The sequence below is a fragment of the Dendrobates tinctorius genome, unplaced genomic scaffold, assembly GCF_039654945.1.
Source record: "Dendrobates tinctorius isolate UK_male_01 unplaced genomic scaffold, ASM3965494v1 ptg000030l, whole genome shotgun sequence".
NCBI classification, from domain to species: domain Eukaryota; kingdom Metazoa; phylum Chordata; class Amphibia; order Anura; family Dendrobatidae; genus Dendrobates; species Dendrobates tinctorius.
Genome location: NW_027361698.1, coordinates 26,306,630 through 26,320,719, shown reverse-complemented (window position 1 = coordinate 26,320,719; position 14,090 = coordinate 26,306,630). Strand labels below are relative to the sequence as shown.

At 40.4% G+C, this 14,090-nt stretch overlaps 1 protein-coding gene across 1 annotated transcript in view; it reads right to left on the bottom strand.

Moving 5' to 3' along the window:
- Window positions 1-14,090, bottom strand: part of COL25A1 (collagen type XXV alpha 1 chain) — a 288,446-nt gene that overhangs the window by 58,804 nt on the left and 215,552 nt on the right. Inside the window, exons 23-25 of the mRNA XM_073572140.1 lie at window positions 13,880-13,924; window positions 10,229-10,273; window positions 40-120 (exon numbers count right to left, since the gene is read on the bottom strand). Coding sequence (XP_073428241.1) covers window positions 40-120; window positions 10,229-10,273; window positions 13,880-13,924 — 171 coding nt within the window. The remainder of the gene's footprint in view (window positions 1-39; window positions 121-10,228; window positions 10,274-13,879; window positions 13,925-14,090) is intronic.

Below are 14,090 nucleotides of genomic sequence, written 5' to 3'. Positions count from 1 at the left end.
TTGGGATTTGTAACTTGGAATTTGACTAGTGACACTTACAGGCAGCCCAGGTAGACCAATTCCTCCTTTTTCTCCTGCTATGCCCGTTTCTCCACGATCTCCTTTAGAACCTTTAGGCCCCTGTTTGGCACAAAAACATCTTTAATAAGGCTATTATAGATAGAATAAATGCAATGAGTACCCATACCATATACAGTACTGTATGGTAAAAGTTATCTCTATGAACACTAAAGATGAGAAAAACCATCATGATTTTCAGTACAAAGCTGAAAATTCTCAGTAGCAATTATTCCCGTCTTCATCTCTACAGCTGTCAAATAGCGTAACCTCAAGTAAAGGTATTTTTCTAGCTCAGAAAACAGAATAAATAGTATGCTCATAATGCAGAACATATTTCTATATTGGGTTATAATCACAGGAATGAACTGCACAAACCACTGCTTAAAAGCAGAGCAAATTTAGTAAGATTAATGGCATAACTTTAGTATATGCACTATAATTTAGGCTTCCAATACCCAGACATTGGCGTATGAGCATATACCATGTTAAACACAATTTCTTTAACTGCACAATGCTCTTTAAAATAGATTTTCGTTAATAATTGAAGGCCAAAAGATTGGAAACCAAGTCTCCAAAAGGGGAACTGATGATGAGGCAATCCATCAAGAGAGGAAAAAACAAGAACTAAGGCAGAATTCCTGATAAAGTGTGATCTTGGTATAATAAATACATCCTCCACTTTCCAAGATGGTGGATAAAGGCCAATAAACAGTAAGCAAATGATCCAACCAACAAGTCTGAAAGTGCCAAAAGTTGTTTTTGATTGTGAGAAATGTAAAATTACATTATCAGTATGCAGGGTTTAGAAAGGTGTGAAGGGTATTCAGGGTTTAGAAAGGTGTGCAGGGTATTCAGGGTTTAGAAAGTTGGGCAGTGTATTCAGGGTTTAGAAGGGGTGCAGGGTATTCAGGGTTTAGAAAGGTGTGCTGTGTTTTCAGGGTCTAGAAAAGTGTGCAGTGTATTCAGGGTTTAGGAAAATATGCAGTGTATTCAGGGTTTAGGAAGGTATGCAGTGTATTCAGGGTTTAAGAAGGTGTGCAGTGTATTATGGGTCTAGAAAGGTGTGCAGCGTGTTCAGGATTTAGGAAGGTGTGCAGTGTATTCAGGGTTTAGGCAGGTGTGCAGTGTATTCAGGGTTTAGAAAGGTGTGCAGTGCATAAAGGGTTTTGGAAAGTGTGCAGTGTATTCAGGGTTTAGAAAGGTGTGCAGTGTATTCAGGGTTTAGAAAGGTGTGCAGTGTATTCAGGGTCTAGAAAGGACTGCAGTGTGTTCAGGGTTTAGAAAGGTGTGCAGTGTATGCAGAGTCTAGAAAGGTGTGCAGTTTATGCAGGGTTTAGAAAGGTGTACAGTGTATTCAGGGTATGCAGTGTGTCCAGAGTTTAGGAAGGTATGCCGTATGTTCAGGGTTTAGGCAGGTGTGCAGTGTTTTCAGGGTTTAGGAAGGTGTGCAGTGTATGAAGGGCCTAGAAAGGTGTGCAGTGTATTCAGGGTTTACGAAGGTGGGCAGTGTATGCAGGGTTTAGGAAGGTGGGCAGTGTATGCAGGGTTTAGAAAGGCGTACAGTGTATGCAGGGTTTAGGAAGGTGGGCAGTGTATGCATGGTTTAGAAAGGCGTACAGTGTATTCAGGGTTTAGGAAGGTGGGCAGTGTATGCATGGTTTAGAAAGGTGTGCAGTGTATTCAGGGTCTAGAAAGGTATGAAGTGTGTCCAGGGTTTAGGAAGGTATGCAGTGTGTTCAGGGTTTAGGAAGGTTTGCAGTGTATTCAGGGTTTAGGAAGGTGTGCAGTGTATGCAGGGTTTAGGAAAGTGTACAGTGTATTCAGGGTTTAGGAAGGTGTGCAGTGTATGCAGGGTTTAGGAAAGTGTACAGTGTATTCAGGGTTTAGGAAGGTGTGCAGTGTGTTCAGGGTTTAGGCAGGTGTGCTGTGTTTTCAGTGTTTAGGAAGGTGTGCAGTATATTCAGGGTTTAGGAAAGGATGCAGTGTGTTCAGGGTTTAGGCAGGTGTGCAGAGTTTTCAGGGTTTAGGAAGGTGTACAGTGCATGAAGGGTCTAGAAAGGTGTGCAGCGTGTTCAGGGTTTAGGAAGGTGTGCAGTGTATTCAGGGTTTAGGAAAGTGCACAGTGTATTCAGGGTTTAGGCAGGTGTGCAGTGTTTTCAGGGTTTAGGAAGGTGTGCAGTGTATTCAGGGTTTAGGAAGGTATGCAGTGTGTTCAGGGTTTAGGCAGGTGTGCAGCATGTTCAGGGTTTAGGAAGGTGTGCAGTGCAAGCAAGGTCTAGAAAGGTATGCTGTGTGCAGTGTATGCAGGGTGTATAAATATGTGCATTATATACAGGAATAAGAAAGGTGTGCAGTGTATACAGGGTTTAGAAAGGTGTTCAACATGTGCACGGTGTAGAAAGATGTGCAATGTGTACAGGTTTTAGAAAGGAGTGCACTTCAGTTGGGCAGAACTGAAGAAGCAGCAGATGTCTTTTCAGAAGACTCTGCTACTGAGGACTACTAGGCTCCAGTTGTTGCTATTGGTGTGAGGGAACCTACATCCTTTTTGGCTCTTTTTCAGGTGGTTTGTAGCAGGTCACCTGTATAGTGACGTTAGCCGATATCTAGTTAGTACTCTGCAAGACAGTGGTTAATTTGTGTTTTGTGTAAGCATGTGGCAGCTCAGCATTTATTTTGTACACCACCAATAAAGAACAGGAGAAGTCCTGTTTGATCAGATTTTCAGTGTCATTGTCTCTGACTGCATTTGTTCCCATTTTGCTTACCGCTACACAGCTAATCTCCGCAGTGTTGGATGTTGATCTCCATGAGTTCATTCATCCTCATTTTTCACAGTCTTCTACTAGGCATTGCTCCTACTGGCCAGTTTCCTACTCCACACTGATGAGGGGCAATACCTCGAAACAGCTGTCTGTGGATGGATGCCATGTTTTGGCATAGGTTGTTTTCTTCATTGGAGACTGCCCTTCCCGTGGTTGTGCCTTCCCGTGGAAAGACCTGGCTAGTCACTGCTTGCGTTGAGAAACATGTGATGGTGTCTCCGTGGCTTGTGTTTTGCATGTTTTTGCATATTTCCCATAAGGGATGGGGGCATTGCTCTAGAATCACTGCGTTGAGAAACATGTGATGGTGTCTCTGCAGTGTTGGATGTTGATCTCCATAAGTTCATTCATCCTCATTTTACACAGCTAATCTGTCACACAGGATTGATCCAAATTTCTGTCATGGTTGAAACGTATATTTTGATTCATTTTTATGAAGTAACCTCAGTATATTACAGCTAAGACATCTCTCAGTTTCAAGAAACTGACCTGACACTACAACTTCATCAGGCTGTAGCCACTTATCTAGCATCTTTTTCAGCCATCAACTTCGAAGCAATGACGATTCCATTTTCTCTTTTTTTATTTTCTATATAATTATCCAAAATCTATTTATTTGTATTTTTTATTGTGTGCTGCACATAGTTTTGTGTGCTGCTAGTTCAGTTATTATTTTAGTAACCATGGACATCAAAGCTTTCAACGTCTATTTCCATAGAGCATGATATTTGACAAGTTAGTAATCCTGTTTTATTTGATATGCATTTATACATGAACTGTTTCATTAAAGATACAGTTTTAGTTATGTAAGGGGTGAGATATGATGTCTTTCTTGCTTCCCTTCCTCAGATTGTCCTTCCTATGCTATTGTGTATATATTGCTAAGTTATGTTTATGATTAACGTCTGTGGTACTGCTACATAGAAATATGTATTATCGCTAGTTTCTAATGGTATTGCCACATGTATGTGTTACCATTGTGTAGAAAATTGTAACATATTGTCTTGTGTCTTTGCATTATATCATTGTGTCTGTTGTCATGTACAGTTAGGGTAAGTCAGTGCATCCTTTTGGGGACATTAGAGGAGGGCACTTTAGTGCATAGTTTACATAGTCATGGGTAAGTTTAGTTCTGTTGCGGGCCACTAGATGGGGGGCATAGTAGTGAGCTCTATAGGTATAGTTGATAGGGAGTTAATAGAGGGTTAAGTGTAGGAGGGGCTGCCGGGTATTAAGCAGGGACCTCTTAGGAAGTTAGGTCACATGGGGCCAGGGCGCCCTAGAGTCCACATGGGCTATTGGCCCAGACAGGTTGGCAGCAACGCAACGTTCAAGCGCTGCAGCACACGTCACCCATGGCCACTGTGTGTCACAGCAGTGGGCCAGTACAGAAACGGAAGGATGTGGCAACTTGTCGCCTGGGCCGATGCTTTTAGGGCAGGAGTCGGCAGGACAGATAAAATGAAGTAAGCAGGGACTTCGATGAGTTCGATGCAGACGGGCCGGATGCTTTATCAGAGGCAACCGAACCTGGTGACTGATGATTTTGAGTCTGGGGCGAAACAGGCAGAAGGAATTGTCATCATGGCAAGGTTAGGCCGGGAAGGAACTGGGGAGCAGTCTAGGACAGTTCGGTCGGGCGTGTACTGCACAGAAGTAACAGCCAGGAAGGGAAAGATGAGGAAACGAGCAAATGTCACAATGTACCAACTGTGGATGTAACGTGCAAAATACTCAGTAAAGAAAGTATTAAAGTTGACTCGGATTGTGTCTCCATTGCTGGGGGTCACCTGAAAGAGGGACCGTTAATGCCTGGGAAGTGCCCAGAGGAAGCTGATCTTGGAGGTGCAGGTATGCAGAAGAGAACAGTACAATTTTCTGTAGGGGAAGGACTGGACATGAATATAGCAATTGTTCAGGTCACGACTAAAGTCCTGTCCCTCCCTTACACTTACAGAAGACAAGTGTTATTATCAAGCATGAAAAAGATATTAACCCATTTAAACTGACCTTAGGTGACTTAGGCAATTTTCATGGATCATGGAATGGAAAACCTACAATTTGTGTCCCTTGTGTAATGAAATTGCAATTAAAGTCGGTGATTAGACTTGAAACACTGCAATGTTTCTATACAAACACGGCCTGTAATTACGATAGCTCCATCATCTTATTTTGTTTCCTAGCAATTACTGCACAATCAATTTCCATGAATAAAACAGAATTGAATGGTAGGTTTAGGCTTTCAGAAAAACAAAGTTAGATGACGAAAACTGTCTTAAAGGGAATGTGTCACCAGGTTTTTGCTACCCCTTCTGAAAACAGCATGATGTAAGGGCAGAGATCCAAATTCCAGCAATTTGTCACTAACTGGGTTGCTTGCTATAATTTTGATAAAATCACTATTTTCTCTGCTGTAGATCTACCAGTTCTCTGAACAATGAATTAATTCCACCCACACCACTGATTGGCAGCTTTCTGTGTACCCTGTGCATAGGAAGAAAGCTGCCATTCAGAGCTCATGAACATGGCAGCCTGTGTGCTCCCGCTGATAAAATAGTTATTTATCAAAACTACAGCAAGCAGCCTAGTAAGTGACACATTGCTTCAATCAGTCTCTCTATCCCTACATTATTTAACGCAGGTGGCAAAAACCTGGTGATTGACTCCTTTTAACCCCTTTCCGACATTAGGTGTAATAGTATTGCCCTGCCAGAATCCCTCCCTTTGGTATGGGCTCCGGCGCTGAGCCCACATCATTCCCAGCACATGTCAGCTGTTTTGAACAGCTGACATGTGCCTCTAACAGCCGTGGGTGGGACCGCGTTCCACCCGCCACTGTTAACTATTAAATGCCGCTGTCAATCTCTGACATGCTGGTCACCGAGGGGTTGGCATGACAACCAGAGGTCTCTAGCAGACCTGCATGGTTGTCATAGCCTGATTGCTATGAGCGCCGGCCACTAGCAAGTGAGCATTTCTGCTACATACAGGCGATCTGATCATTGCCTGTATGCAACAGAGCCAATCGGACAACTGCAGCTTCTAGTCTCCCATGGAGACTATAAAAGCATGGAAAAAGTAAAAAAAAAAGATTTTAAAAATATATAAAAAAAAAAAAAAAAATAAAAGTTCATATCACCCCCTTTCATCCCATTCAAAATAAAACAATAACAAAATCAAACATAGACATATTTGGTATTGCCGAGTTCAGAAACACCCGATCTATCAATATAAAAAAATAATTAACCCGATCGGTGAATGGCATAACGAGAAAAAAATTCAAAACTTCAGAATTACTTTTTTTTGGGCACCGCTACATTGCAATAACATGCAATAATGGGCAATCAAAAGATCATATATACACCAAAATGGTATCAATAAAAACGTCAGCTCGGTGCACAAAAAATAAGCCCTCACCCAACCTGAGATCACCAAAAATGGAGAGGCTACAGGTCTCGGAAAATGGCAACTTTTTTTTTTACCAAAGTTTGTGGGTTTTTTTTCAACATTTTAAAAAAAAAGAAGCTAGACATGTTTGGTGTCTATAAACTCGTAATGACCTGGAGAATCATAATGGCAGGTCACTTTTAGCATTTAGTGAACATGATGAAAAAAACCCAAAAAACAAGTGCGGAATTGCATTTTTTTGCAATTTCACCACTCTTGGAATTTTTTTCCTATTTTCCCAGTACAAGATACGTTAAAACCAATTCTGTTGTTCAAAAGTACTACATGTCCCGCAGAAAACAAGCCCTCACATGGCTATTTTGACTAAAAAATAAAAAAGTTATGGCTCTGGGAAGAAGAGGAGCAAAAAACAAAAACGCAAAAGCGGAAAATGGCCCGGAGGTTAAGGGGTTAAAGAAAAATGTATAATAATATGGAAAAACAGAATCAATATGAGCTACACTGGTTATCCATGTCATACATTCAAATAACTGTCAATTATTGAAGTAGATGAGTTGAAAGCAGTAAAAATGGGCCTAAATGGCTAGTCAACTGGGTCACATAATTTCTAAAATAGCAGGTCTTGTAGGTATACCTGGTTGCGGGGGTTAGTGCTTATCAAAAGTGGTCCAGGAAGGACAATGGATGTGCAGATGACAAAGTCATTGGTGCTGAGTCAAGACTCTTAAAATGTAAATTGAAAAGGAAAGTTAATCAGTCCGGTCTGATCCCATAGAAGAAATACGGTAGTATAAATTGTTATAGTACATAAAGGCTGATTATGACAGAAAGGTGACTACCTAAACATTATTGCCATGTACACCTCTTAATTTCCTAATGTAAGAGAGTGCTTTCTGCAGGATGATGATGGGACATAAGAGGTACAGTCATTTATAGAATAAACTGTTCAGCATTAACTGGTAAAAAATAAGACATCTATCCATGCAACCTGCAGAAGCCAGAAACCAATCTAAGCATTCAATGGTGAGTATTGGGATCCATCATCTCATGCAGGGCACACGCCAAGCACTTCATAAATAAAGCAGTAAGTATACTAAATTACTGAAGACATGTAGCTAGACCTCCACTAGTCTTGGGAATGGGGCTCTGAAATGCCCTTACTGAATCAAGTGGTGGCCATGGATGTACACCACCCCGGCACGTATTGTCTGTAGGACGGCCAGTGTATCATCTAAGGGGAAATATTTGCAAAAATGGTAATAACACTTTAATGTGCTTTTCATTTCTGTTGAAGAGTAATTGGAAATAATAATGTATGTTTCATTTTGTAGAGATGTATGTGAAGAAAAAATAAAAACAATCATCTCACAAACAGGCAATCCCTGCATGTATTGTGGCTGTCGGACAGCGGTGAGACATGCAGCCGTGGAGACTAAGACAATTTATTTGAGCACGCCAAAGTCACTCTGTTCGCACCCGAACATGCTCGAATGACACCTTATCCCAGCACATTCGCTCATCACTAAAGAAGATGCATAAAATGTGTCCATGAAATGCTTTCTCCATGTAGTAATTTCCTTATAAAGGTTCCTGTCTATAATGAATAAAGTTAGAAACCTTTTTACTGTCATCCCACACCTTTCACCTAATTTAATATTTCAGGTATTTTATGAGAATTAATCGACCACAGTGAGGCTGTAAATATACAGTGGGTACGGAAAGTATTCAGACCCCTTTTCATTTTTCACTCTTTGTTTCACTGCAGCCATTTGGTAAATTCAAAAAAGTTCATTTTTTTTCTCATTAATGTACACTCTGCACCCCATCTTGACTGAAAAAACAAAAATATAGAAATTTTTGCAAATTTGTTAAAATCAATAAGCTGAAATATCACATGGTCATAAGTATTCAGACCCTCTGCTCAGTATTGAGTAGAAGCACCCTTTTGTGCTGGTACAGCCATGAGTCTTCTTGGGAATGATCTTGGGTCTGAATACTTTCCGTACCCACTGTAAGTAACACGATTCTATACGTAAATGAATAATGGCAGAAACTCTGACTTTTTGTACCCAGGAGTAATTGTTGGTCTAGCAGGTCTAGAATTAGAATGCATTACCTTTTAAATTTATTAAAGGATGGTGCATATATAAATAGTTACATGTGGATTTTATGTCTGCTCAAAAGTAAATCTGATTTAATCAAAATCGGTGTTTCTTGAGCCAATTTTGAGGAAGAATTTTGTGTATAAATAAATAAAATGCTTATGCCTCATATTGAATTTGGCGCTTTTCAGGCTAGGCTTTTTGTAAAAATTGTGAGTCTGTTTGTCATCACAGAAAAAGACTGTGCGGCACTCCTCTGTAGGCGGGTGCACGAATACGATTCCACTCCATACTGAATGCCAACATACTGTACTGTCTGCTGGCGTTCATACAGGTGCTTGTGATAGGTCTTCAGGGTAAATTCTCATTTCAGTGCTCTTCAGGACAATTATCTAGCCATCCATCAAGTAGGGGGCTGAATAGTCACACTCAGAAAAATATGTGTGCAAAGTCAAGTAGTTATCTGTAATTACATACTATAATGGCAACAGACATGACATCACTTCAGACTGCTGCTTTCCTCAGGGTGGTAATGGTACATAGGATGGAACTCAAGTTTTCACACAAATATACAGTAATAATTATTATTGTATTCAACAAATTAAATGCAGAAAGGAAACCAAAACAGCCACATAACACTCAGTAGCACTAAGCAATGGGTCCTGCATCTCAAGTTCCTCTGATTTTTTCATATTTAGTAAACCAGGGTATTATTCAGACAGTGAGATGTCTGTAAGTTAAACGGGTATTTTTAAGTTTGAAAATCATCCACTATCTACCGTATATAGGGGATGACTTTCGGATCACTGGGGGTCCAACCACGGGAACCCCCACCAATCTCGAGAACGACGTTCTGAAGAGCCCCATGAGAATGAAGCAGTGGTCAATCAAGTGCACTGCTGCTCCATTCATTCTGAATGGAACCACTGGAGATAGCTGAACTCTACACTTGGTAGGTCTTTGGTACTCCCGTAAGAATAAATGGCAGTGCTCTAAACTAATCAATACCCATGTAAAATAACAGAAATTATATTATTCCATGTGGATTATTAGAATTATTAAAATATCTGAAGAAATAGAAAAACTGGCACTTACATTTCCGGTAATGACTCCTGGTGTTTATCATAATACTAAATACTACTCGTACTATCCCTTCACAATTACTATATTACAAAAAGGAAAATAAAACCTGTACTCACTTTTGATGCTAGCATCATGCCAGTGTCATCGGCGCATGGTCTCCTGCTAGTGGGCCGCTTCACAATCAATTCCTTCTGAAGTACCATATCTGCCTTCTGGAAGGCGTATGAACTGCTGCTGCTCTCTTCCTCCAGATGTCAGTTACGTCAGAAGAAAGTGAAAGTAAAATGGCTGCTGATTGGCTGAAGGGGTCCTATGACATAATGTCACACAAGCCCCAGTAGAACTGGCGCCAACATCACTGGAACAGCATCAGAACAAGAAGTGGCTACAGGCTGTTTTTTATTTTACATGGGGGAATATAGTAATTGAAAAGGGTTTGTTTGAGTAGTGAACAACCCCTTTAAGGGTTACTTATTTTTTATAGCCTCTTTTTGCCACAAACTTCACAGCTCTCAAGACTGGAAGCCTCTTATGTCAAGTGTTGTTTCTTTACCTCAACACAATTCATGGTAGAAGAGAGTGGTACTTTAATCAGTATTTGCTCATAAGACCCCCAATCAAAAATGGGATTGTTAAAACTATTTTAGTGAGTTCTGCCTGCAGTAACAATGACCCATTTCAGATTCTTATTTAACTCCATCTTATGATGATATTGACAGATTGTGATTGATAAATTAGAAAATTCTTTACCTGCTCCCCATCAACTCCTGGAGGTCCAACAGGGCCTCCCTCTCCCTGTAGAGACAATGTAGATTACCATGAGCTTGCTGATTTCGAGGCACCGTTAACATTTTATGGGATGATTTCCTAACAACTTCAGCTGTAAACATGAGACTAAACCAATGTACGAGAAACCAAAGAGCTTCTACTGTTGCAAACAAAAGTATTCAACCCCTATTGCACATTAGGTTTATTAGCAAAATTTACAAACTTTCTGTTGTTTTCAATAAATCAATCAAACAAAAACAATGTAAATAGCTCAACACAATGAATATAACAAGTGTTTTTCCAAGTTCAACACAAAAAGCTACTTAAGGATTAGTGCAGTTTCAGAACTATTCACCCCATGAATAGAATTTCTCACAAGAGGACAGGTGTAGATAAGGTTTTGTCCCGATCACACATAGCATAATAATCAAGCGCTTCATTAGTTTGATCAGGAATCTTTGATATAAAACACATGAAATACCAAGAGTGGCTGGGGGTTTAGTGGTTGTGATGTTTGCTTGCATGGTAGAAATATGGTGGAGTCACGATAGAGGTCAAAAATTTTTTCGATCATTTCCTTGCAGAAGCAAGGAAAACAAGGAAATGGATACCAAAAAAATACTGCAGGCATTAAATGTCCCTAGAACTACCTTTGGAAGGATAGTTTTCAAGTTTAAGGAACACTGGTTACACTACTGGCTACCACCAGATTTTTGAGAAGGCAAGTGGCCTAAAAACCTTGCAGCAAGCATTGATTACAGGTGGGATTAAGGTTTCAGTTTGCACAGTAAAGTACATACTAAATGCTTAAGGTCATTGCACATCTCTACTGACCCAAAAGCACAAGAAAAGTTGGCTCCAATATGCTCAAAACAATATAAACAAGCAGACATTTTTGGATTCTGTTCTGTGGAGCACTGAAAGAAAACTGGAATGTTTCTGGCCTTTGTATGTCTGATGGAGGAAGAATGAAGCATGCTCTGAAAAGAACACCTTGCCTACAGTTAAGCATTGTGGTGGCTGAGTGATGCTCTGGGGCTGCTTTGCATCTTTTGTCACTGAAAATCTGAAACATGTGGTAAAATGGATTCAATCCAGTATGTGAAAATCCTGGGAGAAAATGTCATGTCTTCTGTGAGGAAGCTGAAGCTTGGACGTCATTGGACTTTCCAACAGGACAAGCATACTTTAATGTCCACCAAGATTTGGTTTCAGAAGTCCTGGAAGATCCTGGATTGGTTGTCTAAGTCAACTGACAACTTCATAGGAAATCTTTGCTGGGAATTTAAGAAGACGGTTGTAGCAAACCCAGGAAGTTAGTATAACAGATGCCTTCGACCATGGGGAATATGCTAAGATTGCTCAGGAACACGGTCGGAAGCTATCTGACTATGCATCTTGATTGCAGTAGGTCATAACAGCCAAAGGTGCTCTACTAAATACTAATGACGGTTGTCATGAAGGGGTTGAATAATGCTGAGACTGCAGTAGTCACTAAAAGGGCATCTTGTGTTGCATTTCAAGAAACCACTTGTTATATTAGGTGCATTGAGCTGTTTAAATAGTTTGTCTTCGATTGTTTTTTTTGCAAAGAGCAGAAAGTTTGCAAATTTTGCCAATTGACCTAATTTGCAATGGGGTTGAATAATTTTGATTGCAACTATTTAATCTTATGATACAGGAGTCTCAGACTGACTACAATTATATGATTACATCCAATGGGAAAAATCCCAATTCCAGTAATGACAATAGTGCATATTGTGACCTTTTGCTGTTTTGAAAATGTACTTGTATTTTTTACTATGGAATAGTCCTGTTACTGTATGTAACATATTATACAGTGCACGGGAGATTTTGACTAGCTATAAATAAAAATCTATAAATGGATAAGAATTGTATATTAGTACAAGGCAAATTTAATATAAATCTATACTGGGAGTTAACACTCACAAATTCTTTTAATGAGAAAGTTGCAATGTAAAAAATCATGACTTCATAAACCAAGATACATGCCACAAAAGCAGCTCCACAAGCAGATCCTAGCAAAGCTGTATATGCTCTGAATGCCACAAACACATGGACACCATGCACAAAATACAATGCCACATGACACTTTATATAGGAAGAAAATACATGGGACATTTTGGTTAACGCAAAGAAAAAATATTTATTAAAAGTTAAACCATTTTCGAAAATAAATTCAGAATCACTTCCTCCCAGTTTTCAAGATCTCTGCTAGATGTCATTTAATTAATTTTCATTGTTTTCTTCCAGGAGATAAAACTCCGTCCCGGTCATGCAATGGATACACAAATACATAGCTCGTTAAAGTTTTAGTACTGCTGCGATCTTTTTTGCCTTGTCGGATCGTTATCGTTATCGCTGGTGCGTCGCTATGTGTGAAGGGGCCTTAAAAGACAATGCCAAGACAGTTTTATAATGGGGCTTTCACTAAGGTTCCTTAATTGCTATTTACAGTGGCTCCTATAGATCCAAAGGAATTCATGAGATTTTTTAAAAAAAAAAATTGACTGCTTTTATTAAAAACAGCAGTGACATATATGGGCTGTATCTGATATAGCAGTGTTTTTTTTGAAAAGGCCCCAGCTGCAATACCAAACACAACCCATAGACAAGAGTGGCGCTGTCAAAGGAAAAAAAACAGGCATGCTTATTCAGGCTTATACAACCCATTTCTGTCTGAAACAAATGACCACATCCAGATCTGCAGCTTGCTTGGGGCTGTCGTTAGAGTCCGTGGCTGCCACAAACCGGGGTCTGGTAATTTTTTTGTTTGGACAGTCTGTCCGTGCATCCAGTGTGACTCTTCTATGTCCTATTCATGGACTAGCCTGCGTAATTGAGCAGTGTGTAACCAACCAATGACTTTGCTATTGTTCTGCCATGCTACCCATAATTTGGGTGGTTACATTTTAAGGTAAAATAGAGTCTAAGGGTACCGTTACACTTAGCGATGCACCAGCGATCCCGACCAGCGATATGATGAGGTCAGGATCGCTGGTGCATCGCTAGGTGGTCGCTAGTGAGCTGCCACACAGGCAGATCTCACCAGCGACATCGCTGGGGATGGGGATCGCTACTTACCTGTCAGACGCGGCGATCCTGCGTCCTCCCGCCCGGCTCCACGCGTCGCTCGTCGGCACCACAGGAAGCGCCGCAGGAAGTGGCCGACGAGGAATGGTCCAGGAGCTTCTCGCGCGATCAGCGATAACCAGCGGGGGAGCCGGTCGGAGGTAAGTATCACATGCAGCGATATCGCTAACAATATCGCTGCAACGTCACAAAATCGGTGACTTTACAGCGATATTGCTAGCGATATCGCAGTGTGTAACGGGGGCTTTAGGTATAAGCACTGTTTTAACCTGCACTTTACTCCTACTTAAATCCTGAAGAACCCTACTAACAGAACATATGATGTTTTACATACCTCTAGCATCTGGATACAACTGAATAAAATATTTTGTGTCATTGTATTACACAAAAATCAACTCTAGAGGGCAGCAAACACCAGAAGTGATAGCGGAAAAAAACTTCATAGGACTGTATAAAATAGAAATATAGATTTTTATATCTGTACTTATCACTGATATACACAAAATATGTAAAAAATACCTTTGGTCCAGGCATGCCCATAGGCCCAGTGGGTCCAGGAGGTCCCTGTGATAAACAAAAAGAACTGCGTTACAACTAATATATTCTCCATTGCCAGAAGCAGCTGACATGGATAGAGGGGAACATAAGAGGAGGAAATTTGTTAAACGCATCACATGGAGCTGTAACAACAGACAGGGAGTCCAGACATTGTTATTCTGTTTGTTTTTCC